This window comes from Leucopleurus acutus (assembly GCF_964270905.1).
Source record: "Leucopleurus acutus genome assembly, chromosome: 2".
Lineage (NCBI taxonomy): Eukaryota > Metazoa > Chordata > Mammalia > Artiodactyla > Delphinidae > Leucopleurus > Leucopleurus acutus.
In genome coordinates, this window is record NC_139143.1 from 1,469,178 (window position 1) to 1,495,143 (window position 25,966).

A 25,966-nucleotide genomic window follows, 5' to 3' on the forward strand; every position below is an offset into this window, starting at 1 on the left:
GGCCCCGCGCCGCCGCTGGACCGGGCCGCCGCAGGCCCCGCCCCGCCGCGCAGGCCCCGCCCCGCCGCTTGTCGTGGTCCCCGGAGCTTCTGCAGCGCACCCGAGTGGGCCCCAACAGGCAGCGCTGGGCTCGCCCGGGCACTCAGCATGGCCACGCCCCAAAGCTCAGACTACGCCCCGCCGTTCGCCATGGCCCCCGTGCACTGGTGCAGGCCCCGCTCCACAGACCACGCCCGGAACCGGCATGACCAAGCCACAAAGCTCAGACCACGCCCCGCAGCGCTGACCACGCCCCGCCGATTGCCAAGGCCCCGGTACAGCCGCACCCGGACCGTGCCGCCGGCCCCGCCCCACCGTGCAGACCCCGCCCCGGAACGCGGCCGGGCCACGCCTCTCTTCTTGACTTTCCCCCACTCCCAGCTCTGCACCGGCGTCTCAGGACTTCCGACAGGCGTGCGGGTGGGGGTGGGGGGGTACAATTTGATCCACCTTGGCCCGAATTCATCCCACTGGGATGTTCCCCAGTCCCTTCTCTACTGAGGTTTCCCGTGTCCTACTCCTCCAGGCAGGCCGCGCTGAGCACGATTGCAAGGGTCCGGGTTGGAGGTTCGCAAGCTCGACGCTCGCCCAATTATTAGGGCCGTGTCATCCTGGGCCGTGTCAAACCTCCCTCAAGAAAGGGGACTCTTTCCGAGTCTCCTTGTGTACCTGTAAAACAGAAGGAATTATAGCATCTCTCGAGCTAGCTGTGAGAGCTCAATCGGAAACAGCACGGGATACCACGCCGATGGGGGTCCTCCCGGGACTCCGGGCGCGCGAGTCCTTTGTCCTTCTGCCAAGGGATGGGGAGAGGCACTGCACCTTTAAGGCTGGGCGTCTGCTGTGCCGCTTGCCCCCCACTCCCGAATGGGACAGCTCTTTGAGCCAGGTACACACACTTCCTGCTGTGTTTCTCTCCTGTACCAGCGGTTGCAGTAGCCCTTCTGTGACTAGGAGCCACTCGACGGTGAGATTTTTATGGATCAGCTAGGAAATGAAATTTTAAGAGAATGTAGGGAGTTTTTCATAAAAGGAAATAGTATCCTAGTATGTTCTTCCTAGTTTTACACTGTTAAAATACATTTTATTTCATGAAATGCTTATAGTAGATATTTTTTAATTCCATATAAGGTCAATGTTAGTTTTTTTTTTAACTTACTGGCTAGTGAAATCCAACAACTTTGGAAAACCACTTTTCCGTGGCACTGAGCACAGTACTTGGTACTTACTAGTCATTCAATATATGTACCCTCAAATTATTCATTCCCTTATGCAATGCGGTTTTGTTGAGCATCGGCATACATCAGCCACTGGGCTGGGTGCTGAGGATACAACTGAAGCAAGCCTGGCACCGCCCCTGTCCTGGTGGTGCTCACGGGCCAGCTCACAACTTAACCTAGAGACAAGGACAAAGGTCACGATAACTCCATGTGCTGTGCTGTGACCTGGGAAGAACAGGACTACGGGAAGCAAGGAGACACCGGGCCTGATGTTTCCAGGTAAGTGTTGCTGGAGGAGGAGGGCCTTTTATCCTTATTTTTTTTTTCATCAATTATTTATTTTTGGCTGTGTGGGGTCTCCACTGCTGCATGCGGGCTTTCTCTAGTTGCAGCGAGCAGGGGCTACTGTTTGTTGCCATGCGTGGGCTTCTCATTGCGGTGGCTTCTCTTGTTGCGCAGCACGGGCTCTAGGCGCAGGCTTCAGTAGTTGTGGCACACGGAGCTTAGTTGCTCCACAGCATGTGGGATCTTCCCGGACCAGGGCTCGAACCCGTGTCCCCTGCATTGGCAGGCACATTCTTAACCACTGCACCACCAAGGAAGTCCTGAGGGCCTTTTATCCTTGGCTGTAGAGTCAAACATTTGTGGAACTATGCTGTTTCTCCTTTCAGCATTAACTTCTCCCTGGGGATAAGAGCAGTCTCATCCCATCCATTCTCCTTCCTTCCTTCCTTTTCTCCTTCCCTCACTTTTGAATGCTTAGAATGCAACGTATCTTGGACATTTTGAAATAATAGCTGAAAATCTTCTAGAATTGATTAAAGTGTGATTCTAAGGATTTAAAAGTTACAACAAATTGCAAGGAAAAATATAAAAATAAACCTACACCTAGACATGTTTTAGTTAAACTGAGGAAGACCAAGACATAAAGGTCTTAAGAAGACCCAAAGAAAAAAAGACAGGTTACTTATAAAAAAAAGACAAATGGAAATTGGACCAAGGGCAGACCTCTCATTAGCAACGAGAGGCCAGAAGGCATTATCTTCAGAACACTGAGAAAAACCCTGTCAACTTAGAACTGTACCCGACTATCATCCAAGAAGGCAGGCAAGTAAATTTCCTGATGACAAAAATTCAGTGTTCACCATCAATAGAGTCCTGCTAAAGAACTTCTAAAGGAATTACTTCAAGAAGGAAAATGAGATGAAACAAGGAATGGTGAGCAAAACAAGTGGGAGAATTTAAACACTGTATAAAGCAACAATAATAAATATATATTAATCATGTTTGCATGAGGGAATCCGAATAAAATGAAAATATTAGACTAAATGTACATAAGAAGAGGGGGTGATTGAAGTTGAAGCATTCTAAACTCCTTGAATTATCAGGAAGAGAGGGAGAGGGATAAATGTGAGATTTTTTTCTTAGGTATGTGTTTTTTAAGATTTTAAAGAAAATAACTTAAGGACTATAAAATGAAGATAACTCACAAGCCAACAAATGGGAAAATATGTAGTATGATTTTTTTTTTTTTTTTTTTTGCGGTACGCGGGCCTCTCACTGTTGTGGCCTCTCCCGTTGTGGAGCACAGGCTCCGGACGCACAGGCTCAGCGGACATGGCTCACGGGCCCAGCCGCTCCGCGGCATGTGGGATCTTCCCAGACCGGGGCACGAACCCGTGTCCCCTGCATCGGCAGGCGGACTCTCAACCACTGCGCCACCAGGGAAGCCCTGTAGTATGATTTTTAAAAATCAAGGAAAATAAGGAAATGAGCTGGACAGGATAGTACTTACCCCAGGCTGGAGGAAGCAGAGCTCATAAATACCCAGATGTCAACTACTCGTCAGTGTTCTAGCTCACATGTTGGGGATGTACCTAACAGTATAGCCTCAAACTACAGAAAGTAGAAGGTAACAGAATTACAAGGGAAATGGGCAAATCCGCCAACAGAGAGGTTTACGTACGTCTCCCAGTAATTAACAGATCACACAGACAAAAGTCATACAGACATAAAAGATCTGTACAAAAATGTCACAATCTTGACCTAATCAACACACACCAAACTTTGCACCTAACAATCAGAGAAAACACACAAAACCAGAGATAGGCCATGAAAAACTCCCAACAAATACAAGAATCGATGGCACACAGAACAACATTGCTTTAACCACAATGCAATTAAGTTAAAGCCAACGTTGGGAGCCAATTCTCCACGGATCACGTGCACTTCTGCACATCTTGCAAAAATGAGCTGCTGAGTGTCCTTTGTTCTGGACCATCTGGTTGAGGATGCTTGTATAGAGAGCCACTCTGAAAGACAGATGGTGACTTCCTCTGGAGCAAAGGGTGAATCTGCTTATCATAATGGTTCTCAACCAGGGCCGGTTTTGCCCACTAGGAGATATTTGACAACATCTAGAGACACATTTGATGGTTACAACTGGGAGGGGAGGTGCTGCTGGCATCCAGTGGGCAGAGGCCAGAGATCCTACATCCTACATTGCACAGGACAGGTCCCCACAACTGATTATCCAGCCCTAAACGTCCACAGTGGTAAGGCTGGTAAACTGGCTTACACCCTTCCAAGACAGAGACAGGGTCTTGCTTTGGAGCAAAGGGAAGTCACGCTCACTATCTAGTATAATAAAGGTAATGCCTCCCTCAGAGGCAAAAGCAGGAATGCTACTGCCCACTATAAAAGCTCAGGGCGCAAAGAGCTTTTTATAAAAGCTCCTCTCCTGTAATGCCACCCACTACATCCCTAGGCATTCATTTGGATCCACCCATATAATCCTACCCTATAAGAAATGTTAGAGGACGCTCTTGAGACAGGACTATGATATCAGAGAGGAACGTGGGTCCACACAAAGAAAAGAAGGAGTGCTAGAAATGGAATCAGTTTAGATAAAATAAATCTTTTTATTTTTAATTGCTCTAAAACAGAGGTCAGCAATTTTTTTTCTCTAAAGGGCAAACATCTCAGGAGCTGTGTGCCCCGAGGTCTCTGACGCGGCCGCTTAACTCTGCTGTGTCGTATGAGGGCAGTCGCTCATGAAACGTGAAGACCTGGTGTGGCTGTGCACCAACAGAACTGTATTTATGGACGCCGGGATCTTCATTTCGTGTCATTTCCATGTGCCATGAAACATTTTTCTTCTTTTGATTTTTTTTCAACCATTAGAAAAATTTTAAATCCATTCTTCAGTCACAGGCCTTACAAAAAGAGGCAGCCGGATAAATGTGGCCCTTGAGCCTTAGGTGGTTGACTTTTGCTCTAAAAGATAGCGTACTGTACAAAGCAAAGCCAGCAGCAAAAGTACTGTGTTCTGAAACTAATGCACCACCGGGTGGAGCTGTGACCACGCCGTCACAATCTGCAGACATTTCATATAAGAAAACAGACGGGCTTTCAACAGATGCAGCTGTAACCCACGCGTTCCAACCCTGACTCAGAAATTCACTATTTCAGGCCAATTTCACACAAAGTGTCAGATACTAAGGAAAAAAGGAAGAAGCAGATGGGATCTTTCTGATGAGCATTTCAACCTTGAAACTGAGGAAACCACTCCATTATTCCAGAAAAAGACCTAGGGAAAAATTCCTTCCTGTCTGCTTGTTCTGCATTTATCTTGGTAATTAAAACAATTCTCGTGATTTCACCTTTTATTCTGGGTTCTTGTACACCAAAGTTAGTTTTAGAATATGTATTAAACATCTCAAAATAGGTATTTTAAGATATTTATTAGAATCTAAACTACCTGGTTTCTATTATTTGCTAAACTTAAAAAAAAAATCAATGTATAACTGATTCATTTTACTGCACACCTGAAACACATTGTAAATCAACTATACTCCAATAAAAAAATTTTTTTAATCACATCTTATAAAGCTTATCAATGGATTTCATAAATTTCAATTTTATTAGGAAACGGGTGATAGGTGAACAGGTACACAATGGTAAAGTACTGTAAAGTTAATCATAGAATCTAGGTGATGGATATATGTATGTTCACTGTGAACCTCAACTTTACAGTTTTGATATTTTCATTGAAAAAATGTTGGGGGAAAAGGTGGAGGAGAGAAAACAAAACAAAACAAACCGCTCAGCACCTCCTCCTGCTGTGCAGTGACAACAGAACACGGAGAGGGGACGGGAGGCTGCAGGGGCACTCGAGCTGGTCCCCAGACCACAAGGAACCAGCCCGCTGGACAAACAGGGGCAGGCAGAGGACACAGCACACGAGGACGTTCTTGGGCGGTTATGAAACACCTGTGACCGGAAACGCAGATGGCACAAGGCTTCCAGTAGAAAAGAGGCATGAAGTTTGCTTTCCCCTTTCCCTCTCCTCACCAGCCCCCCATCTCCACGCTAGACACATCACGGAGACGGAGCCACTCCGCTCAGGCCAAGCCCCAGCAGGTAGGTGGGCAGCCAGGCTTTCCCCGGGAGCAGCAGCTCTCCTAAGTGCGGGACGGAGGAAGGGGGCATCCACCAAGGAGGAGAGGGCCAAGAAGCAGGGAAACAACCGGAAAGGTTTTCGGGGTTTCTACCTGCCGTCCCACATACTGTGGAATAAAATGTCAAGTTCTTCAAAAAGAACTGGCTTTCCATCTTTTTCAAGCTTCTTCTCTTCCCCCCCCCCCCCACCCCTTGTTCCAGAAAATTCATCTGTAACCAAGGATTGCTTCAGATATGCTGAGTTAACCAATAAAATGGCAAAAACACGCCAGCATCACATACACACACCCGCCACAGACTCCGAATTCCCAAGAAAGGAACTTACTTTCCAAACCAATAAGCCTTTAAGAGGAAGTTTAGGAGACCTTAAGAAATGTAAAGCATTTTATCTGCGATTCAACATGCCCTCAGCTTTGAACTGTTCTGATAACATCTCCTTACATTTACTCCTGGAAGTCAAAAGAGCTACAGACTGAAAGACAAATACCAAATACTCACAAATGGCCAATAAGCGCAGTACTGTCACCAGGAGAACGCAAATCAGAACCACAATGAGATAGTCACACATGCTAGACTGGCTCTAATGTTTTTATTTAAAGGAAAATAGAAGTGTTGGCAAGGATGTGGAAAAATGGGAACCTTCGTGCACTGCCGGTGGAAATGTCAAATGGTGCAGCGCTGTGGAAAAGTTTGGTGCTTCTTCCAAAGGTTAAACATAGAACTACCACATGCCCCAGCAACGCCATTCCTAGGTCTACACCCAAAGGAACTGAAAGCAGCGACTCAAACAGGTATTTGTATGCCCACGTTATTCACAAGAGTCACACGGTGTGAACAGCCCAAGTGTCCATCAATGGAGGAATGGAGAAATAAAATGGGATCTCTGCATACCACGCAATATTACTCAGCCATCGCACGAAGCGTTGGTTTATGCTACACCACTGACGGACCTTGAAACACGATGCTCCACGAAATAAAAGCGACACAGAAGGACGAATATCGTACGGTTCCACTTATACGAGGTACCCAGAACAGGCAAACTCAGAGACAGCAAGTAGAACTGTGGTTACCAGGAGCTGGGGGAGGGTGGGATGGGGAGTTTCTGTTGGTGACGAGGAGGAAGTTTTGGGATACACGATGGTGACTGTTACACTGTATGTAAATTCCACGAACTGTACACTTACAGATGGTTAAAATGATAAATATGATTTCCTGTACATTTTACCACACAAAGAAAGATCAAACCAGCATTAGTAAATTAAATGCTCACTATGTACGTGGCATTGGGCCAAGACATGCATGTGCTCACCACACCCACACGGATTTGCTCTCCGTTTCACAGAGGCAGGTAAACGGGGAGTAACAGCCTGCCTCCCGTAAGGCCGCACGGCATCTCCAGCACAGCCAGTAAAATGGCCTATTCCGAAATGCTAATCCATTTTCCAGACCCGGCCATACACCAAAACACACCCTCGACGAAGATCAGCTTCAGGGGACTTCCAACACAGGAACAACAGCATGTATTATACTTGCCAGCACACCATAAACGCCAAACTTTTCCAGGGCTATTACACCCTCCAGGAACCTTCTCATACGGAACTGGGTATACCGGAAGGAAGCTTTTCTGATGATGAAGAATCAAGACACAGTAGCCTCAGAGGTGAAGAGAGTTTTGTATCCGACACCCTCGAAACCAAGACGTGGTGTGTTTTTTACTCGCAAGGAGAAGGCTAAGCACTTTCCCGCAGCCCTCCAGCCCGGAAGTGTTTGCTGTGGACCAATCCCTGGAGACTGTACCAGGTGCAACTTTCAACGGACTCTGCATTATTTGAATTCAAGGATGAAAAGTAGAACTCTGCAACTTATCTTAATAGAAAGAGCAATCTCCTGGCGTTTTTTATTGTTTGACTAACAGAACAAAACCAGGCAGAGAGGTCCCCGAGGAAATGATGGTCATGCTTCATTGCCGTTTGCCACTGGTCCTTCAGCACTTACTGCTTTTCCTTCTAAAGATTTCAGACATTTATTTTGATCACAAACGCAATCCAAGTGTGAATAAATAAATGTATTATCTTTTAAGACCCTCCCCCCCCCCCGTTCCTTTAAATAGAAAAATGTGCTAAATGTCTCTTCACAGCCTATTTGGCTATAGTTGTCCCACCTACAGTTTTAAAAACAGACTGAATTTGATCTTCTGAAATCCTTCCTTGAACCGCAGCTCACTCTGTTACAGAAGTCCTGGGAGAGAGGCCCTACTGGTATTGCTGGTAGTCCCCGAAAGGTGAGGATGGTAGCTGGGCTGAAGGCAACTGGGAGGGGTCTTCAGCAAGCGGAGGACCTGCAATTAAGAGGGAATTTAAACACCACCTGAATATTATGTAATTTAAAGGGACAAGTCTCTGTAAAGAGCAAATCAGTCAACTCAGAAAACAAAGTGCTACATCAGAGCTGTAACCTGAATTTCTTTATCGAGCTGCCCGATTCCCACGAGAGCGCGTGCTAACGTCCGGCGGCCTGGCGGCCCTTCTCCAGAACGAGCAGCTCTCAAATGCTACGCCAGCGAAGTCACATGGAGTAGTTACAGCAAGAAACAACACGCCAGTTTTAATGCAACTGCTGAACAAGCTGCCGTATCAGGACTGGACGAATCTCTCACACCTCCTGATGTATTTGTCAGTAGCTATTTAAAATTATTTTCACAAAGTTTAAGTACCTTAGTCACGTTTCAAGAGAACTCAGTAATACAATTTATACAACTAGGTAAGGAATGGGTCCTGAAATGGGAAGACACCGCCATCCCCTAGCTTGCGCAGAACTAAGTGTTGTAGTATTTGCTTTCAAAGGATGGGACGGCCTGTGACCTAAGAAAAAATGTGGCTCTTTAAAAAAAAGACTTTAATGGGAATAATCACTCCTCTTTTCTTCAGGGAAACTGAGGCAGACTAAAAAATATCTGGAAGGAAGAGAGAAAGAGGACAGTGGTAAAGAGGGCTTTCTTTCCAATACTTTACTCCAGTGATGTTTTTTTTATATTCTAAAAATATCTGTTCATTACAGAAAGCTGGAGAAGACACTGGGTGAAAAAGATAAACCAAAAATAACCACTGTTACCATTTCGATACAGTTTTATCTCATCTTTCTGTTTTAAGAACTCTTTCATGTAAGTTAACTGGAAAAATATGATTAGCTTTTCAAAGATTTTTGCCCCCACATAGCCTTTCGGAAACACTCCTCCTGTCTAAAATAAAAAGCACTTCTTTTAGAGAACTCCTTCCGAGGAAAGAAGCCGAAACCCCAGCAAACAAGGCTAAATCCTACAAGACAGTGTGACCGAGTTATTGTTCTATCAATTTCTGAATTTCTGCAAACATGGAACTTTTCTCAAATCTTATGTGAAGTCTTTCACACTAAAGTGCTAAACTAAAAAGCAAAATAAGAAAGTGGCCATTACAACAGAGTATTCAGTGAGAAATAATGATTGAAAGCAGAGGCAAGGACCGAGGGCCCAGGAGCCACCCGGGTCACCCACTGGCCACAGGGAGCAGGCCTCAGAGCCGCGCCCAAAAGACACCGAATCCCTCGCCTGGTGCCTCAGGGAAATCAAATCGAATCAGGAGCTGTCACCTGTCCCTCACTCTACGCCGAATCCTTTCCAAGCTCCAAAACTAACTTCCAACCAGTCACACCGTTCTGCGTATTTCCTTCCCCAAACGCCGGGTCAGCTCTTCCCCATGACGACCCTCGGTGTCTTTCTGCTCCCTTCCAATGCCAAGGAACAGTCCCATTTAGACAGCTCAAGTTTTCTAAGTTACAAGCATCTGCACACGCCAGCCGCAGAGCAGACATTCCCTGGCCACGTCGTGACCACCTGTGGACCACTAACCACCCAGCATCTCACCTTCCCTGCACCAGGCAGGAGCAACAGGAGCAACGCATTACATCACCAACGTCTCAGAAGAACCCTCCTTCCGGCCCTAAGTGAGCCCCAACCACGGGTCACCTTCTCCTGCTACTTCACTTTCTTCAAGGAAGCAGCACAACCAGATGACCTCATTTATCTGTGAGCGTGTCAGCCTGACGCTCCCACTGCCCCCGGCAGCTAGAGCAGTGCCCCACACACAGGCAGTAAAAAGCTGGCGACTGACGGCCATCGTTGTTCCACGTCTGCAGGGACCCTTCTTCCCGCACCGCTGAAATGATCGGCAATTTCTTAGAATGAGCAAGTGAGCACTGATAAAACCTAAGAACTCTAAGGAAAGATCGACAGCAAGTCATCAGCCAAAGCATTCTGTTACTGAGATGAAACACAACTAACTGCACCCACACCCGTGCGGAGCCAGAACCCTCACGAAGCACGGCGTATTCACGTGTGATGCAGAGATGTCAAACTGCCACATTTGAGCAGACATCGGGAAACCATTTCAAACGTCTGAGCTGTGGTGTCAGGCAGAAAGACGACTCACCGTTGGGAAACTGGGCAGAGGCAAATCTTGTCAACAAGATACCAGCTCCTTCGATGAGAGCTAGCAGAATGCCACCCATCGCGGCTGACCCAACCATGGCCACTGGTCCGTCTGAGCACGTTGAGAACAGAGAGATTACTTTAACAGAAATCCAGGTTAAGGTAAGACACCATAAAGCAAAGACCTGTCCATAGGGCTCCATGCTACTCCCCGTTCCCAAACCCCCTTTCTCGCTGACCAGGACCAGGGTCAGCAAACTATGGCCTGCAGGTCAAATCCAGCCCACGGCCTGCTGGTGGAAATACAGTTGTATTGGGACAGCATGCGTTCATTCACGTATTGTCTAGGCTGCGCTCATGACATCAGAGCTGAGTACATGTGATGGAAGCCCTCACAACCCACGAAGCCCACACATTTACTACCTGGCCCTTCACAGAAGAGGGTGCTGACTCCTGGGCTCACCCACTATGCCCAAAGGAATCCTAGGTTGCTCTCTGTCCCAAAGACCCAGAAGATGGATCTAAGCTCTTCACTCATAACAATGCTGTGTGACAGGTACAATGATTAATTCCAGAGGCTGAGGAGAGAAACTGCCCAGTCACACAGCTAGTAAGTGGCAGAAGCAGAACCTGAACTGCTCTTAACCACGGGGATTACTGGTTAGAGCTCCAGGCTCTGTCATCCTCAACATTCCAAGTTAAGAGATCCTTTTACTCTTCCCCCCAAATCACCATATACGCTCACTACACCAAGTTACACAGTGCTCCGTCTGTCTATTACAGTGTCCCTAAGCGCAGGCAGGGGCTGGCTTCAATGTGTGTGTCTGGGCCTGCTTACTTCTTGCTGCCAGGATGGCTCCTGTTAAGGCACCACTCGTGATGGAGTTCCAGGGGTCTTCTTTCCCTCTGACTTGAACCATACTGCAGTCAATCATGGAAAATAGGCCTCCCCAAACGGCAAAGCTGCCTGTTTTATTTAAAAACAAAACAAATAAATTTCATTTTTTATATTTTAGCCTTTAAATGTAATAGTCAGAAACAAGCTTAAATAACAACACTCTCTATATTCTTGAAACTCTCACACACACATGCAAGCAAGTTTGAATAAGCACCGAACAGGAGTCAGAATACTTATCTTTTTAATAAAGCTTGGTTTGTATTACATCAGCAGGGAAATCAGCAACGGGCCCAAAGCCTAAAAGAAATAAGCCAGGCCTAAAAGAGTTGGGCTAAACCCATTCAAACCCCCTTTCAGAATAGTGTGTATCTGTTTAAGAAGTGTCCTCCTTCCTTCTTTTCGTCACCTTACCTCTATTTTTCTTTTCTTCAGTCAGTGCCACTGAGCACCTGCTCTACGAAAATCACCGATGTGAAAACAAAAGAAACTGGGCTATTCTGGGATGTACTACAGGCGTAAGCCAATACACATAAAGGGCAAAAGGGTGATACAAACAGTTTGAATTATGGAACCTCGAGGGAATGGGAATTACCTTTCCTCTCATTTCTATCCTTCATTCCTCAAGCATGAAACTAAAAGCAACCCTAAATCAGATTACTTTGCACTTTAAACTCTTCCTAAACACAGTGACTATTCTGTGAAATAAAAAACAAACACCCACACGTACACGTGTATAAGTACACACAAAACACAGAAAGGCAACACCAAGATTTTAATTGTCAGCGTCTCTGGGTGACAGATGATAACAAGACGATTTCACTGCTTTGTGCTTTTATTTTCCAAATCTTCTAAAATGAATACACATGACTTACACTCTATGAAGAGTTCTTTTATTAAGATTAAAGAAAGAAAAACTGCACTGAGGAGCCCTTGTCAGGTTATCCTTCACCCTCTGAAACCTCACAGAAGCAGGGGTTTGTCAATAAGGACAATAAACTGGGTTCCGCCAACTGCCTGAACCAGACCATCACCAGCACCCTTCCCCAGAGCTCACCCTGTGAGTTAAATCCAGCAGATACAACCAGTTAAAGTATGCATGAGGGACTTCCCTGGTGGTCCAGTGGTTAAGACTCCATGCTCCCAATGCAGGGGGCCCAGGTTCAATCCCTGGTCAGGGAACTAGATCCCGCACACATGCCGCAACTCAAGATCCCACATAACGGCAACAAAGATCCCGTGTGCCGCAACAAAAAAAAAGATCCCACATGCCGCAACTAAAAAGATCCCGCGTGCCACAACTAAAGATCCTGCATGCCACAACTAAAGATCCCGCATGCCACAACTAAAGATCCCGCATGCTACAACTAAAGATCCCACATGTAGCAACTAAAAGAGCCCACATGACACAACTAAAGATCCAGCACGCGGCAACAAAGATCCCGCGTGCCGCAGCGAAGAAAAAGATCCCGCATGCCGCAACTAAAAAGATCCTGCATGCCATAACGAACATCCCACGTGCCGCAACTGAGACTCGGAGGAGCCAAATAAGTATGTTTTTAAAAAAATAATAAATTATGCATGAGCCTCCTCGTTTTCGGTCCAACACTAAATACCACATGCTACATACAGATGAAATAGTCTGTCCTAACTCAGTGGCTCTGTGCCCTGGGAGAGAGATATGTCCAGTATATTAGAATTATCTCACCAAATTCTTCAAACAAGGCTCTCCCACTCCCTCACAAGGATCTGATATCTGCCCACCCCAAGAATGGCTGCCAGAGTAAGCTATGGTGGCTGATGAGAGTGGAGACTGAGTCCACACAAAAGGCTGGCCCCGTGTGGGCAGCCACAGCCGGAGCAGGGCGAGGAGGCGTCCGCAGGAAGGACACTCCCAAGCATGGAGATCAGTGTGCCCATGTGGAAGGGTGGCCTGTTACAAGGTGCCCTAGCCCAAGAATTCATATGAAAAGAGAAAGAAGAATGAACCTGTGGGGCTGGACTGGACTTAGAGGTATCAGTGTGAACCCATGATTCCTAATACATATAGATATATAGAAACACAGATACAAACTTGTGTATGTACGTGTACGTGGTGTGTGTTCATAGATATACAGTACATTCCTAAGAAGGCCTGGGAACAGCAATGCCCCACAGCAATGATACACTTAGTGCCCAGACTTTGGCTTCTAAGTACCATTCTCAACTAGAAGGAAGCAGGGCTCCTTGGGGACGGATGACTCTACACTCAGGCAGGGAAAGTACAAGATGAGCCTGGAACATCTTGTTCCAAAATGCAAGGAAGGGCTGGAAGCATAATGGGGACACGTCAAAAGCATGTCTTATTTCTGCTATGAAAATACAAGACCTTTCAGGACACAACTATGACTTTCCCACACTGCCTTTTCCCAGGAGCTTAACTGGAAGAGCTCAGTAAACGCCCACTCAATTAAACTGCAAGTGCCATCCCAGTGCTTTTTGTTTGTTTTTTGTGGTATGCGGGCCTCCCACTGCCGTGGCCTCTCCCATCGCGGAGCACAGGCTCCGGATGCGCAGGCCCAGCGGCCATGGCTCACGGGCCCAGCCGCTCCGCGGCATGGGGGAATCTTCCTGGACCGGGGCACGAACCGGCGTCCCCTGCATCGGCAGGCGGACTCCCAACCACTGCGCCACCAGGGAAGCCCATCCCAGTACTTTTAAAATTCAAGACTCCATGAAGATTCCTCAGTAGTTTCCTTAAAAAGCCTGATTCCAATTCACTCACACCACAACATACTCTTCCTCTATTTCACCCTGATTGTTTTTTAACCAAACCTTTATTCTTAGACTAGTTTCAGAGTCACAGCAAAGCTGTGAAGATGGTACAGTTCCCACATACCCCACATCCAGTCTCCCCAGCATCTAACATCAGCACCGTGCACTTGTCACAGCAACCCAATACTGACACGTTATTAACTGACGTCCATACTTAATTCAGATTTCCTTAGTTTTTATGTCCTTGTTCTGTTCCAGGACACCTCGTAACATTTAGTAGTCTTATCTCCTTAGGCTCTTCTTGACTGTGACAGTTACCTGATTGTTTTTTTTATTCACTGAAAATGCATGTGATAGAAGCAGCCTCTCAAGAAACCTGGTAAACCTGTATGACTTCTGCATTTATCGAAGGTTCAGGGTTTGGTGTGTACTTTTCTTTTCTTTTTTTTTTTTTTACTACTTATCACTCTTAAACAACACGGTAACCATTAAAACAAAGGAAAATTAGTCACTGTTTACTTTCCAGGGTGTACAATTATTACAGGGAGAAAAACAGGAAACAGATACACCATCACTTCAACCCTCGGAGCCTCAATTTCCTCATCTGGAAAATGGAGATAATAGTACTCACCTCCTATGTTGCTGTGAGGACTAAATAAAATAATCCTGTGAAACACCTGGAGTGCCTGGCACACGGCAGGCACTGAATAAACAACAGACATTGGCTACTATCTTCTAAAGAAAACAAATGCTATAAAAACAGAGAGAAGATTATTTCTTCTGATGCACAAAATCACTAAGGAACGACTGAAAGTGCTAAGTCCATTTCACGTGTTATATGTGGTCTCTTCAGCCTGACTGTATCTTTGCAAGCAAATATAAGCTCCCAGATTTCTTATTCTCTCTTCTCCCAGCTTCTGAATTAATTACCAAGCTTAAAGAGTGTGATGGACATAATCGTTCTCCACCCCTGCACTGACCTCGGCACAATGTCCAAAGCTAAACCTGGAGGAAGCCCCGTGAGTTCCATCAGTCCCTCTCACACACCCTAACCCTTCTGTTCACATCCTCTTCAGTTTCATGCTAACCCAGAAGCTATCACTCCTGACCCTCACAAACCTGAGCTGTGGACACACTGTCTGGATAACAGGAGAAAATCAAATGAAACCAACAGAAACAAAACCGCACTGAGCTTCTGAAGGACAGAGTTTCAAATGGATGCAACAATTCAAGTTAACTTTCCAAATAAATCACAAATCAAGAATTCGCATAGATACTAACTTGTGACAAGCTGTTATTCAGACCAAACTAAAATCGCTAACTGGTATAATCTAAAAAAGAAGAAAAAAAAAACAGAATTTCATCTTCAAAAAAATAGGAAAAAAATCATCTGAAGTACAAATGGAAACATTCTGCTTACCTCCCAATTGTGGAGCCCTGGTTCTAACAGCTGTCAGACTCCCTCGTAGTCTGTGGTTTACTCCCTATAAGGAAACAAAAGGAAGCAACCAAAAATACATTAGGAGTATAACACATTTCCAACCCACTGATGGGGCCCAAGTGACATTAGCAAACAGGTCTCAAGTAATGATGATATGAGACCATTCATCCACTTACCACCGGAGAATTGCGAAAACCTTTGATTGCTTGAAAGATCCCACCACCTATGGTTCCCATCGTAAAGGCCCCACCACAGTCGTCCACAATGCGCCAGGGGCTAAGAACAGGAAAGAGAGAAAAAAAGAAAAAAGATGAGCGTATTTCTCATTTATAAACCATAAAACCCTCTTTGTTAATAAGGGATATACAACAGATTCCAGGGCAGGGCTCACTGCAACCAGTAACATCTGGCCCATAAAATACAGACAAAGATTAAGGATTCTAAACAGATCCACATCTATTCAGCCCAAGTCTTCTAAGCTACAGGGAATGAACTTGTAGTTGAATGGCTTCAACTCCCTACTGTTCACAGCATTTTATTCATTTGCTCAACTACTAGTGCATCTATTCAAAGGCACCGTGAAAACAATGCGTGAAAAAACACGCATTAGGAAATTACACTATAGTCAACGGTGACCCAGTCGCCTGGGGGACCAAGGAAAGCTCTCCAGCTGCAGCAAAATTTAAAGCTGAGACCCAAAGAATAAAATTTCAACAGGCGCAGAAGAAGACACATTATTTAAATTTTAAAACTTCTTTTTGGGTTTACTGAGTCCAAGTTAGCATTTGGAACTTAAGTTTGTATCAGATCCACTTAACACATTAGTAACCTCTAACATCTGATAATTAGAGGTTAAATGTGTAAACCCGGCTTCCAAATGCAGCACCCTAACTCATGCAGCACGACGACATGAGTAATCTGATCAGTAGAACAGAACCACTCTTCTAAGAATCTGGCTTCTTAAAAAGTCTGCGAATGGGAATTCCCTGGCAGTCCAGCGGTTAGGACTCAGCACTTTCACTTGTGGTGGCCCGGGTTCGATCCTTGGTTGGGGAACTAAGATCCCGCAAGCCTCGCGGCATGGCCAAAAGAAGAAAAAAAAAAAACAAGTCTGTGAATAATTCAATTCATAAATGTCTTTTCCAGTCTCAAGGGTAAAATGCTGTAACGACCCTATGCGCAATCCAACTGCTCAAGTAACCGTGTGAGTTCAGCGCATCGTTGCTGCTGAAGAATCTGAATAATAAGTAATTTCTCACTTTGCCAGACAGAAATACGAAACACCTTGTCCTTTCCAAGTCTAACACAAATCAGGAGTTTGGACAGAATGACGATCTCATGCGGCAGATGTTCCAACTGTCAGCCTGAGGCTTCGGGGCTGGGAACTCGTTACAAATGCAGGCTCTGGGGAGGTCCCACTCAGGACCTACTAAATCAGAGTCCACAGCTTAGCACAATCCACGGGTGACTTGATTTCACTTTAAGAGTTTGAGAAGCAGTGCTCTGAGAGACTAAAAAGGATTAGGAAAATTTCTTCAAAACGGCAGAAACATTAATAGAAGTAAAGAGACAGGGAATCCCTGGTGGTCCAGTGGTTAAGACTCGGTGCTTTCACTGCCGGGGCCCAGGTTCGATCCATGGTTGGGGAACTAAGATCCCACAAGCTGCGTGCTGCGACCAAAAAAAAAAAGTAAAAAGGAAAGACAAAGGAGAGTCACTAACTCTAAACGATCGACCCTAAATGATCCTATAATCAGTTAGAATGAAAATGAGTATTTAAAAAATCAGTAAAGAACAGCAGGATTCAGATCAGAGAGCAGCCGCAGGATTGCAAGAGAGGACGTCCAAAACAACGGCAAGATGCAGTCTCTGAACTAAGTCTGGCTAAATCAAGGTTCCTGCAGGGAAGTGACGGATACACAAAAGGAAGGTTGAAGCCAGACTCTAATGTAAATGCCAGACAAATACAGGGCAACAGGGAACCAATAACTAACCACAAGATTAAAGTTATCATTTACTAAGTATCAACAATGTTTTACGTGTCTTATAGTGCAAATAACCTGATTTTCAAGAAAGCTAGCTTATTTTCTTATAGACTCCCTAATCTTTTAACTTTGCAGAAGAGTATCCCTGTCTCCTCTCCAGTTTATACCTGAACAGAAGCTCAGATTAAGTACCTTGCCCAAGGTCATATAGGTAATAACTGGTAGAACCAATTTAAATACAAAATCTAGTACGCCAAAGGCCCCAAATTCTTTCCACTATATCCTATAGACTAGGGCTTCTGAAAACAAAACACATGATTAAAAAGTATTTAGGACGATTAAGTACCTATGATGTATTAAAAAGGACTGAAGAGAAGGAAAGCAATTAGGAAACTAGTGTAAAAGGCATTAAGGATGCCAGGTAAGATCCTGACAACAGGAAATGAAAGGTGGAAGGTTTGAAAGAATTCAGGCTGCCTATGGTGTTGGGGCAGGTGCAGAGGGAGGAGAAAGACGCTTATAGTTGGAGCTCGGATGACTTCACGAAAACAGGGTAGTCCAGAAGATCAAAGCAGTTTTGAGTAAAAAACCAACCAGACAACTGACTGTACTGCTTCAGCACATATGTACTGAGAAAGCAAAGGGGCCACCTAATTTAGTAGGAGATGAAAATTTATGATTCCCATAACATCTTTAACCCAAGAAAGTCAAGTATCTTCCCCTCATGCCAACCTGTTTCACGATATCATACCCAAGAGCAGGTGACAACAGCAGTGTACAGCATGCTGAGTCCTGCACACCTGAGCACAACCCAGGAAGGGGGACCACTACCTTTGGAGAAGATAAATTTAAAGAGCTGGGAGGCGCTGAAACATACTCTGTATCTTATTTCAGGGAGGAAAAAATGCACAAAGCAGGCAACATGGCTAATGCTGGAAGGTCAGAATGTAAAGCCCTGGGCCCTTACACACAGCTGGACAACACCTTGGTTCTTGCTCTTACAAAAAACACAGGTGGTTAGCCCAAAAAACAAGCTGTGATTTTTCACTCATGACCTCCGAAGCCTTCAACTGTGTGCGTGCCTGACTCCTCTATGCTTTCATTCCTGGGACCGACCGAGCGCGGGGCACAGACCACCACCACCCCCCCCCCGCTAAATGCCGAATGAACGGACCCCCGTCGCCGGCTTTTCACACACGCTACTCTCCCCGTTTTCCCGACCGCGCCGCCCCTACCCCACGGGGAAACCCCAGCCCGGACCGCGGCCGCCGCGCCCACGCGGACCCTTCCCGGGCACCGCCCCCTCCCCACGCAGGCCGAGCCGCCCGAGCGCAAGGACGAGCCCAAGGTCGCCGGCGGGCAGAGCGGCTGCTCCCCACCCGCGGGCCGGGCAGGGGCCGGGGCCACACAGCCGAGCCGGGGCGCCCTCGAATTGCCGCAAGGTCACCCGGCGCGGCCCCGCGGCCCCCGCTGACTAGCCGGCTGCTCACGCCCGGGTGCCCACGGCCCCCGGCGCCGCCGAGCCCGCGGCTGAGGGCGGCCTCGCTCCGGGGGCCGGGCAGTGGCAGAGGGGCAGGCGGCGGGCAGCGGGCTGGCTCACCAAGGCTCGCGCGCATACTCCTCCATCTTGATTCCGCCGCTCCGCGATGCCGGGCGAGCGGGGCGGGGCCTGGCCCGGCGGCGGAAGTGATCCCAGGCGGAGGGCGTTAAAGTGTGCGGGGATTGGCTCGCCGCCTCCTGCCGCAGCCAATGGGAGCCTGGAATAGGGCTGCGGGGCGGAAGGCGGGGCTCCGGGCGGAAGGCAAGGCTCCGGGCGGGGGCGGGGGCGGGGGCGCCCGGGGCGGGGGCGCCCGGGGCGGGGGCGCCCGGGGCGGGGGCGCCCGGGGCGGGGGCGCCCGGGGCGGGGGCGCCCGGGGCGGGGGCGCCCGGGGCGGGGGCGGGGGCGGGGCGCCCTGGCCGCCCAGGTGCGGAGAGGTACCCGTCACGGAAGCCGCGGGGCGTGGCCGAAGACAAACCTGGTGTTGCACCGCTAGGGTTCCCAGAACTCCCGAACACGTTTCTTTGTTCTAGTACCTGGCTGTCAAGTGTGGATTAAATGCTGCCTACTTCGTCAGAGTTGGTGAAGCCCCACCGACTACCCGGAGCTTCTTTAGGGCGGGCAGTGCCCGAGTCCTTTAGAGTCTCGGGGCCGGACTGTAGTGGATGTTCCATAAATGTTTGTGAATATCTGGAGCTTCGTGTCCCGTGGGGGTCCTCGACGTGAGGGACAGCGACAACGAAGCCTCTTTCAGACCGCACTCCAAATGATCACCGGGAGACGTGAGGGGTGTTTAGCTCAGAGAAGAGGTAGCAAAAGGCTGGGGACCCCGGGCCCTTTGAGCTTGCAGCCGGCAAAACCTGTCATGTGACAGCCGCTACGGGACCTCTTCCCCACCCTGCACTTTTGAGGTTGACTTTAAAACTTGTATATATTTTTTTCCTGGGAAAGTGAGTGTAATAAATAATAGGAAACTGCAAGGAAGAGTGACGTTCCCTCCAAAATCTTGGAAATAAGGTGAGCAAATAAACTGAACCCTCCGTAGAAGCAAATGAAGACTGTCAGTAAAATGTGTCTCATACTGAAAAGAACAGTTCAAACCAGTCCTGTGATTTGGATGCCTAAGTCCAAGAGGGCTTATTTGGAATGTGACTGTGATTAAGAACGCTTCACTCTAATTAATTGACAGCCTGAAGAGAATGTGGGAGACGGGCAACCAGGGACCTGGAAAGAGTCACCAGGCAGCAAGGGTCCTAGCGGGCAGAAGTATTTCAGTAACTAGAGATTTGCGTTCTCATGAGGTTCTGGTCTCACCAGGACCCAGAGGAAATATCCCTTAGCTCCTGTTCCATATTCATTATGCAGTCTTCTGATTGTTATTTGGTTTCTGAATGGATTTTCCTTTAAGAGAGAATGCTCATAACTATTCCCGTCCACTCGACGTTTATATTGGTTTATGCATTCACCTCTTGTGAGGTTGGTTCCCTTGAATCAAAGCAGTCACCAGGAACGGTGATCATACCAAGCTGCTGAGTTTGCAAAGCTGAGTCAGGGCCAGACTCTAGGCTCTGGTTACCCGGCTCACTTCATCCCAACAGTCCCTCTCCTGGAGCAGCCTTGCATTTTGGAGGGCACTCCTCACGTGGCCAGCAAGCATTCTTGGACTTCTCACCTTCTGTTTTCTGTAACTGCAGCAGATAACAGGGTGGAGCAGACAGTTGGGTCTGGGCAAGGCCTAGGACTTGGCCTTTGGCTAGAGAAGGAAGCTGCCCCCGTGCCCCCCACGCCCCCGGAAAATATCCCTATCCATCTTGGAAGAAAAGAGCGTAGTGAGTCTTCAAGACGTCTGCAGAGCTGAACGGTCAGTGACGTGAAGGAATGACGTCAAGACCAACAGAGCAAAGAAGTGGGGTCCTTGAGAGGGACCTGGCCTGAAGGGGAGGGGAGTCTGAGATGGTGACCCAACACCCCTGGGCACGTTTGGTGAAAGTCAGTGTGCTGGGCCCAGTGTGAGGCTGCGCTGGAACCCTGCAACCCAGGTCCTCCGGGTGTTGCTTTGGGGAAAGCAGCTCCCTGTGTGAACTGAAAGAGCTGTGACCCGGGGCCCATTTTGCTGAGATTCCCCCAACCCAACAAAGTGAAGGAAGGAAGATCCTCCCTCAGAAACCACGTGGAGGGATGTGAGGTGGCGGGTCCAGCAGTGACTCTGATGCCTCTTGCCCACCCCGTCCGTCTCTCACCCCACAATGAGCTTTCCTTCGTCTTCTGCTCTTGGACAAGTAGAACTTGTCTTTTTTCTTGGGGAAGGACCAAGGACCACTTTTCTTGGGGAAGGACCACTTTCAGAGGCTAGGGTTGGGGACAGGGCCATTTGATAGATACTAAGGGTACAAAGGTTGTGCTGAACCGAGAAAGTAACAGGGATTGGTAATCCCAAATCAACTGTAAGCCCCTTCCCCTGTGCTCAGAGTTGCCTTAGTGTAAGGACTGGGGTGCAGAGAATACTAAAAGTATCCATGTGGTTCCTCCCCTCGGGGTCTTCAAAAGTACTTGGAGAGAAAGAATAAGCCCTTGAGAAATAGCTGTCGGGTCAAAATTATAAAATGCCAGCATGTGACGGAGAATGTGCTGCGTGCTAGAGGCATCCGGACAGGAGAGAGCCCTGGCGGCTGGCGTGTGCTTGCAAAAGGGTCCTGGGGGAAGAGCAGTCAAGCTGGAGCCTGAAGACTGGGAGGACTCTGCTGGGTGAGGGGGTCAGAGGGAGAGGGGATGCCAGCGACGAGGCGCAGGAGCACGAAGGACTCAGCGTTGTCACCAGGTGGGCTGCTGGTCCCACTGGGAGGGTAGGAAACTCAAGAAGCGGGAGAAGGAGGCTTTCTCAGGGGATCAAGTTCCCGGCCGTGGAGGTGGTGTGAGCCAGAGGGAGGGTCTGCTGTGTGTTGGGAGACAGTCCTCCACAGACCTCTCCTGTTTCTACACATCCGAGCATCAGAAGCTCACCTCTGTCCGAGAGCGTTGCTGTAAGCAGGTCGCCTGGGACAGCTCCAGACATGACTTCCTCTGGAGCAGGTGTATTTATGCTACAGGATAGTGAAGGGACAGCTCTCTCCCTCCCCTCCCTGGAGCAGACTGTCTACCTTCCAGGTAATAATGATGTATTAAAGTTTTCTCTACTTTATTCAAGTAGTTGAGGGAGTTCCTTCCAGAAGGATGCTGGCTTTTCGGTAGACGGTGAGCTCACCGGGTAAAGAACAGGCTGGAAGCAGCTTGGGTGAGGGGCGCGAGGGAGGAACCCTTCTCTCCACCCAGACCGCACCCTCGGAGAGGGGTGGACGTTTTCAGAACGCGCCTGCCACTTAGGGGGTCCTGGCCCCCAGTGGGCTGGGCTCCATTGAGCCAGAGGTTTGGGGACCTCAAGAGCTCCACACAGCAGGAGGTCACAGGCCATGTACATGGCTCCAGACCCCCAGCCCCGCCTGGCCCGTCAGATTGCCGTGGACAAGTGAGGCTGGTACCACAGCCAGCTCTGGGTCTGGGGTTCCAGCGTGTGACTGGGGCCTGTTTGGGGTTTTAGCCGGGCTGGGGCGCCATGGGTGGGGAGAGGAGGCAGTCTCTTGTCTCTCTTCTGCCCTCTTTCCTCCCCCTGCCCTCCTTGCAGGAAGACGTGTCCGGCCTGTGGTCTGTCTCCAAGCTCTCCTCTGGCCACTTCTGCCCATCCCAGGCGCGGGGCCAGGCCGGCGGCTTGCTTCAGAGACAAAGTCTGCTACTCCAGAGAGACCTCCAGGCTCCCTGAAAAGGAGAAGGCCGGTGTGGTCGTATACTGAGCACGAACACTGAGTGCTTACAGCGTCTGACGCTGTGCCGCGCGCTCTGTGCGCATCACCTTGTTTGATATATTTAATACCTTCATAACCCTGTGCAGTATGTTTTTTTCTCAAGGTACTTTTAAGATTCTCGTTTTCCATTTCCTGCAGCTCAGAGAGGTTAAATAGCTGACACAAAGTCACACATCTCAGATTTGAGCCCACGTCATTCGACTCCTGAGCCCGTGGCCTTATCTGCTACACTATGCTGCCACCCTGTATTCCTGAAAATGTGACTTTCCTGGGGCCACTCGGCCAGCTGAGAGCCACCCTAAGCATTAGTTAATTGCTTCTGGTCCCTGTCCCCCGACACGTACACAGGTTTTGGCCAGAGTTTGGGGTCCCTTTCCCTTCCGTCTGGCACAGCGATGCTGGGTTTTCTCTGGGGACAAGGCCATCCCATAATCCTGATACTCAAGATGAATTTGTTTTGGGTGGAAGTGGATTCTGAGCGTGGATAACCATTGCCCCTGGAGAGTGCGTGGGGCGGTGGTCCCTCGCCGCAGGGGCCCAAGTCCTCCGGCCCCACAGGTGATGCCTTTGGGCTTTCAGGGTCTGCGGGCCACGCCCGGAGCCTGGGTTCTAGGAGCAAAAGGCCTTGGACGAGTCACACCAGGAGAGCCAGCTGTTTGGCATCGTGGGACAGAAGCAGAGAACATGCTGGGCTTCTGGGCAGAAACCTTTGGTTGGGAGGCCGGGAGTCCTGCCTGGAAGTGTGGAAGCTCTGGCTTTGTTTTCTGAGTTTAGAACCAGGGGGAGGAGACTGGCTGCTGAAACCAGGTGGCCCGGGGCTGAGTGACTCGGCTTTGGGAGGAGAAGGGAGAGTCGCCGGGGGCTGGAAAGAGCTGCTTTCAGCTGGCGGGGTCGAGAGGTTGGCTGAGGTGGCCCCAGAGATCAGGTCTCTTCTGGGCGGAAGTGAGAGCAGAGGCCGACAGACGTGAGGGCCTGGGGGGGAGACAGTTCTGTCCACGCGCCCTGGAGCCCCAGGCCAGCCCAAGGCCTCGGCGTGCCCCCTGGGGGCCACCTGACCCTCCCCACGAGGTTAACGTGTCTCCCTCGGGCTCTAGGCCATTGCTTCTTGCCCTCCTGGTTCACCTTGCCTTCTAGTACGTGGAGTTTTCTACCTCAATAGATGACACATTTAAAAGAGAATGACCACACTGTAATTATTCTTGTGTCTCTCCCCCTATAGCGCCTGGCCGGGTGAGATATAAACATAGCGCCCTTGAATGAATGAATGAGTGAATGATGAGAACGAGGTGAGGAGATGAGTGTGCATACACACGCGTGTGCTGTATGCGTGCGTGTGTGTTGAAGGTGGTTTCTGCTGAAGGACGGAAAGACAAAGGTGAGCGAGGAGGTGGGGCGTGGAGAACAGAACCTGGGCCGGGAGAAGAAGTGAGTGATGATGACGCCTACAGACAGTGACTGTGTGCCACTGCCCGTCAGGCGTGTCAACCGCGTGGCTCCCGTGTAACGCTCACAACCATTCTCTGAGCCTGGCACCAGCGCTGTCCTTGTTTTATAGGTGATGAAGCTGGCTCTCAGAGGAGGAGGCGGCTGGGTCAGAATCCCACGTGGGCTGAGCAGGGAGCCCAGGACCCAAGCAGGTCAGCCGCCGGGGGAGCCCGAGCTTGAGCCGTGAAACCAGCCTCCCTGTCGTGCTCCCCGCGGCCCCTGCACTGCTCTTTTGAGGCATTTTGTAAACTCTTCTTTTTCTTTTCATAAACTGTTCGAAGTTACTTGTTTATTAACTGTCTTCACTGGGAGACTGTAAGCTCCAGGAAGGCGGGGACCACATGGATGTTCTATCCTTTAGCTTCATCCCTTGCTCTTGGACCGGTGCCTGCCACGTGGTCCGCACTCATCAGTACATGCTCACGACTCGCCCACGGACGCCCCGCCTCTGAAAAGAAACAACCCCAGGAGCCCCCAAGCCCCTCCTCCCGCTTCCCCTCGGCCCGCCTGCTCGCCTCTGCCCTCCAGTCCCGCCAGCCAGCCCCAGCTCCTCCTGAAGCGGGACCAGCCGGCGGTCAACGCCAGGGCCAAGTTTTTCTCCCAGACCGTCCCTGGCGTCAGCAGGGATGCCGATGGGTGACTGCCTCTCTCTGGCTTAGGGTGGACCGACGCCAGGAAAGATCGGAGGCGCTACGCAGTGGGTTACAGCAGGGCTTCTAGAGGGATTTTGTGGCAGGAGATTGAATGTCCCTGCGCCTTGTGCAGGGCAGCAGGAGGGATGAGCAGTGAAAGCCCTTTCACGAAACCTGCCAGACCCATTGCAATAGGGTCTCTCCCAACAGCCCAGTTATATTTCCCCGGATTTACACATGGTGGGGTCCTGCTGCCCCTCTTGCTGCCCCCACGGGAGGTGCGCCGGCAGAGGAAGGAGCCGACGGGACGGAGGGAGGTGGGAACCCTCTTCCCAAGAGCTCGTGGAGGCCGACAGCCCTGTCAGAGTTCCCTGACCTACTGCACCTCACAGTTTCTTGCCCAAACAGCCTGCCAGTTTTCAGTCTAGGAACACAGTGGGGATTTATTTTCCCTCTCTCTCTCTTTCTCTCTGTCTCTCTCTCTGTCTCTCTCTCTCTGTCTCTCTCTCTGTCTCTCTCTGTCTCTCTCTCGCTCGCAAGAAGTGGCCACGGCAGGCGGGGGCCTCTGATGCTGGGCCCTCCTCGGCAGGAGAGAACGGCCGGGTGGCTCGGGGCTCCTGGAATCGAGCTCCTTCCTGGGGCTGTAGACACTGGGGAGTCCCCAGCACACTACCAAATACAGTAGAAAGGAGTCAGTGGAGCACGTGCTGACCACAGCGCCGTCCACCCCGGGTGGAGGCGTCACGTGTGCACTCGAACAGGGCAGGCCTGGGGCTGGCCGCTCGTGAAGCCCGCGTCCTGTCTGCTTGCATTTCTGGCTCTCCGTGGCTCTCGCCTGCTTCTGCCAGCCTCTGCATTTTTGTATTATATCTTTTTCTCATTGCGTGGCCCCCTTGTCTTTAAAAGGCTAAATGCTCTGTGCTAAATTTGGTCACACAGCGCTCCAAGATTCCCTGGAATGTCCTCAAGTTTCAAACAGCTCTGACAGCGAGGCAGGCCCGCCCCCGCCCGGGGATTGGCCTTTCCTTTCAGGGCCGGGCCGTCATGGGGCCTTATTGGCTGCTGGCTGGACCAGCCCGGGTCCACTAGCCCTGGGACTGGGGAGGCTGCTGCCCCCCGTTCACACTTGGGCACCTGCAGCAGGCAGGGCAGGGGAGCCGAGGTCCTCGACCAGCTGGGGGTCTGCTCTGTCCAGATCGGCTCGCACCCCGTCCCGGCC

The 25,966-nt window shown here is 49.4% G+C and overlaps 1 protein-coding gene across 1 annotated transcript; it reads right to left on the bottom strand.

Annotated features, from left to right (window-relative positions):
• Positions 1 to 7,819: 7,819 nt before the first annotated feature.
• TIMM17A (translocase of inner mitochondrial membrane 17A) lies at positions 7,820 to 18,925 on the bottom strand. Its single transcript, XM_082860753.1, has 6 exons — positions 18,858 to 18,925; positions 15,449 to 15,548; positions 15,252 to 15,315; positions 11,021 to 11,149; positions 10,184 to 10,294; positions 7,820 to 8,058 (listed from the first exon to the last, which is right to left on the bottom strand). The coding sequence occupies exons 1-6, from the start codon at positions 18,881 to 18,883 to the stop codon at positions 7,973 to 7,975; spliced, it is 516 nt and encodes a 171-aa protein (XP_082716879.1). The 5' UTR covers positions 18,884 to 18,925; the 3' UTR covers positions 7,820 to 7,972.
• Positions 18,926 to 25,966: the final 7,041 nt, after the last annotated feature.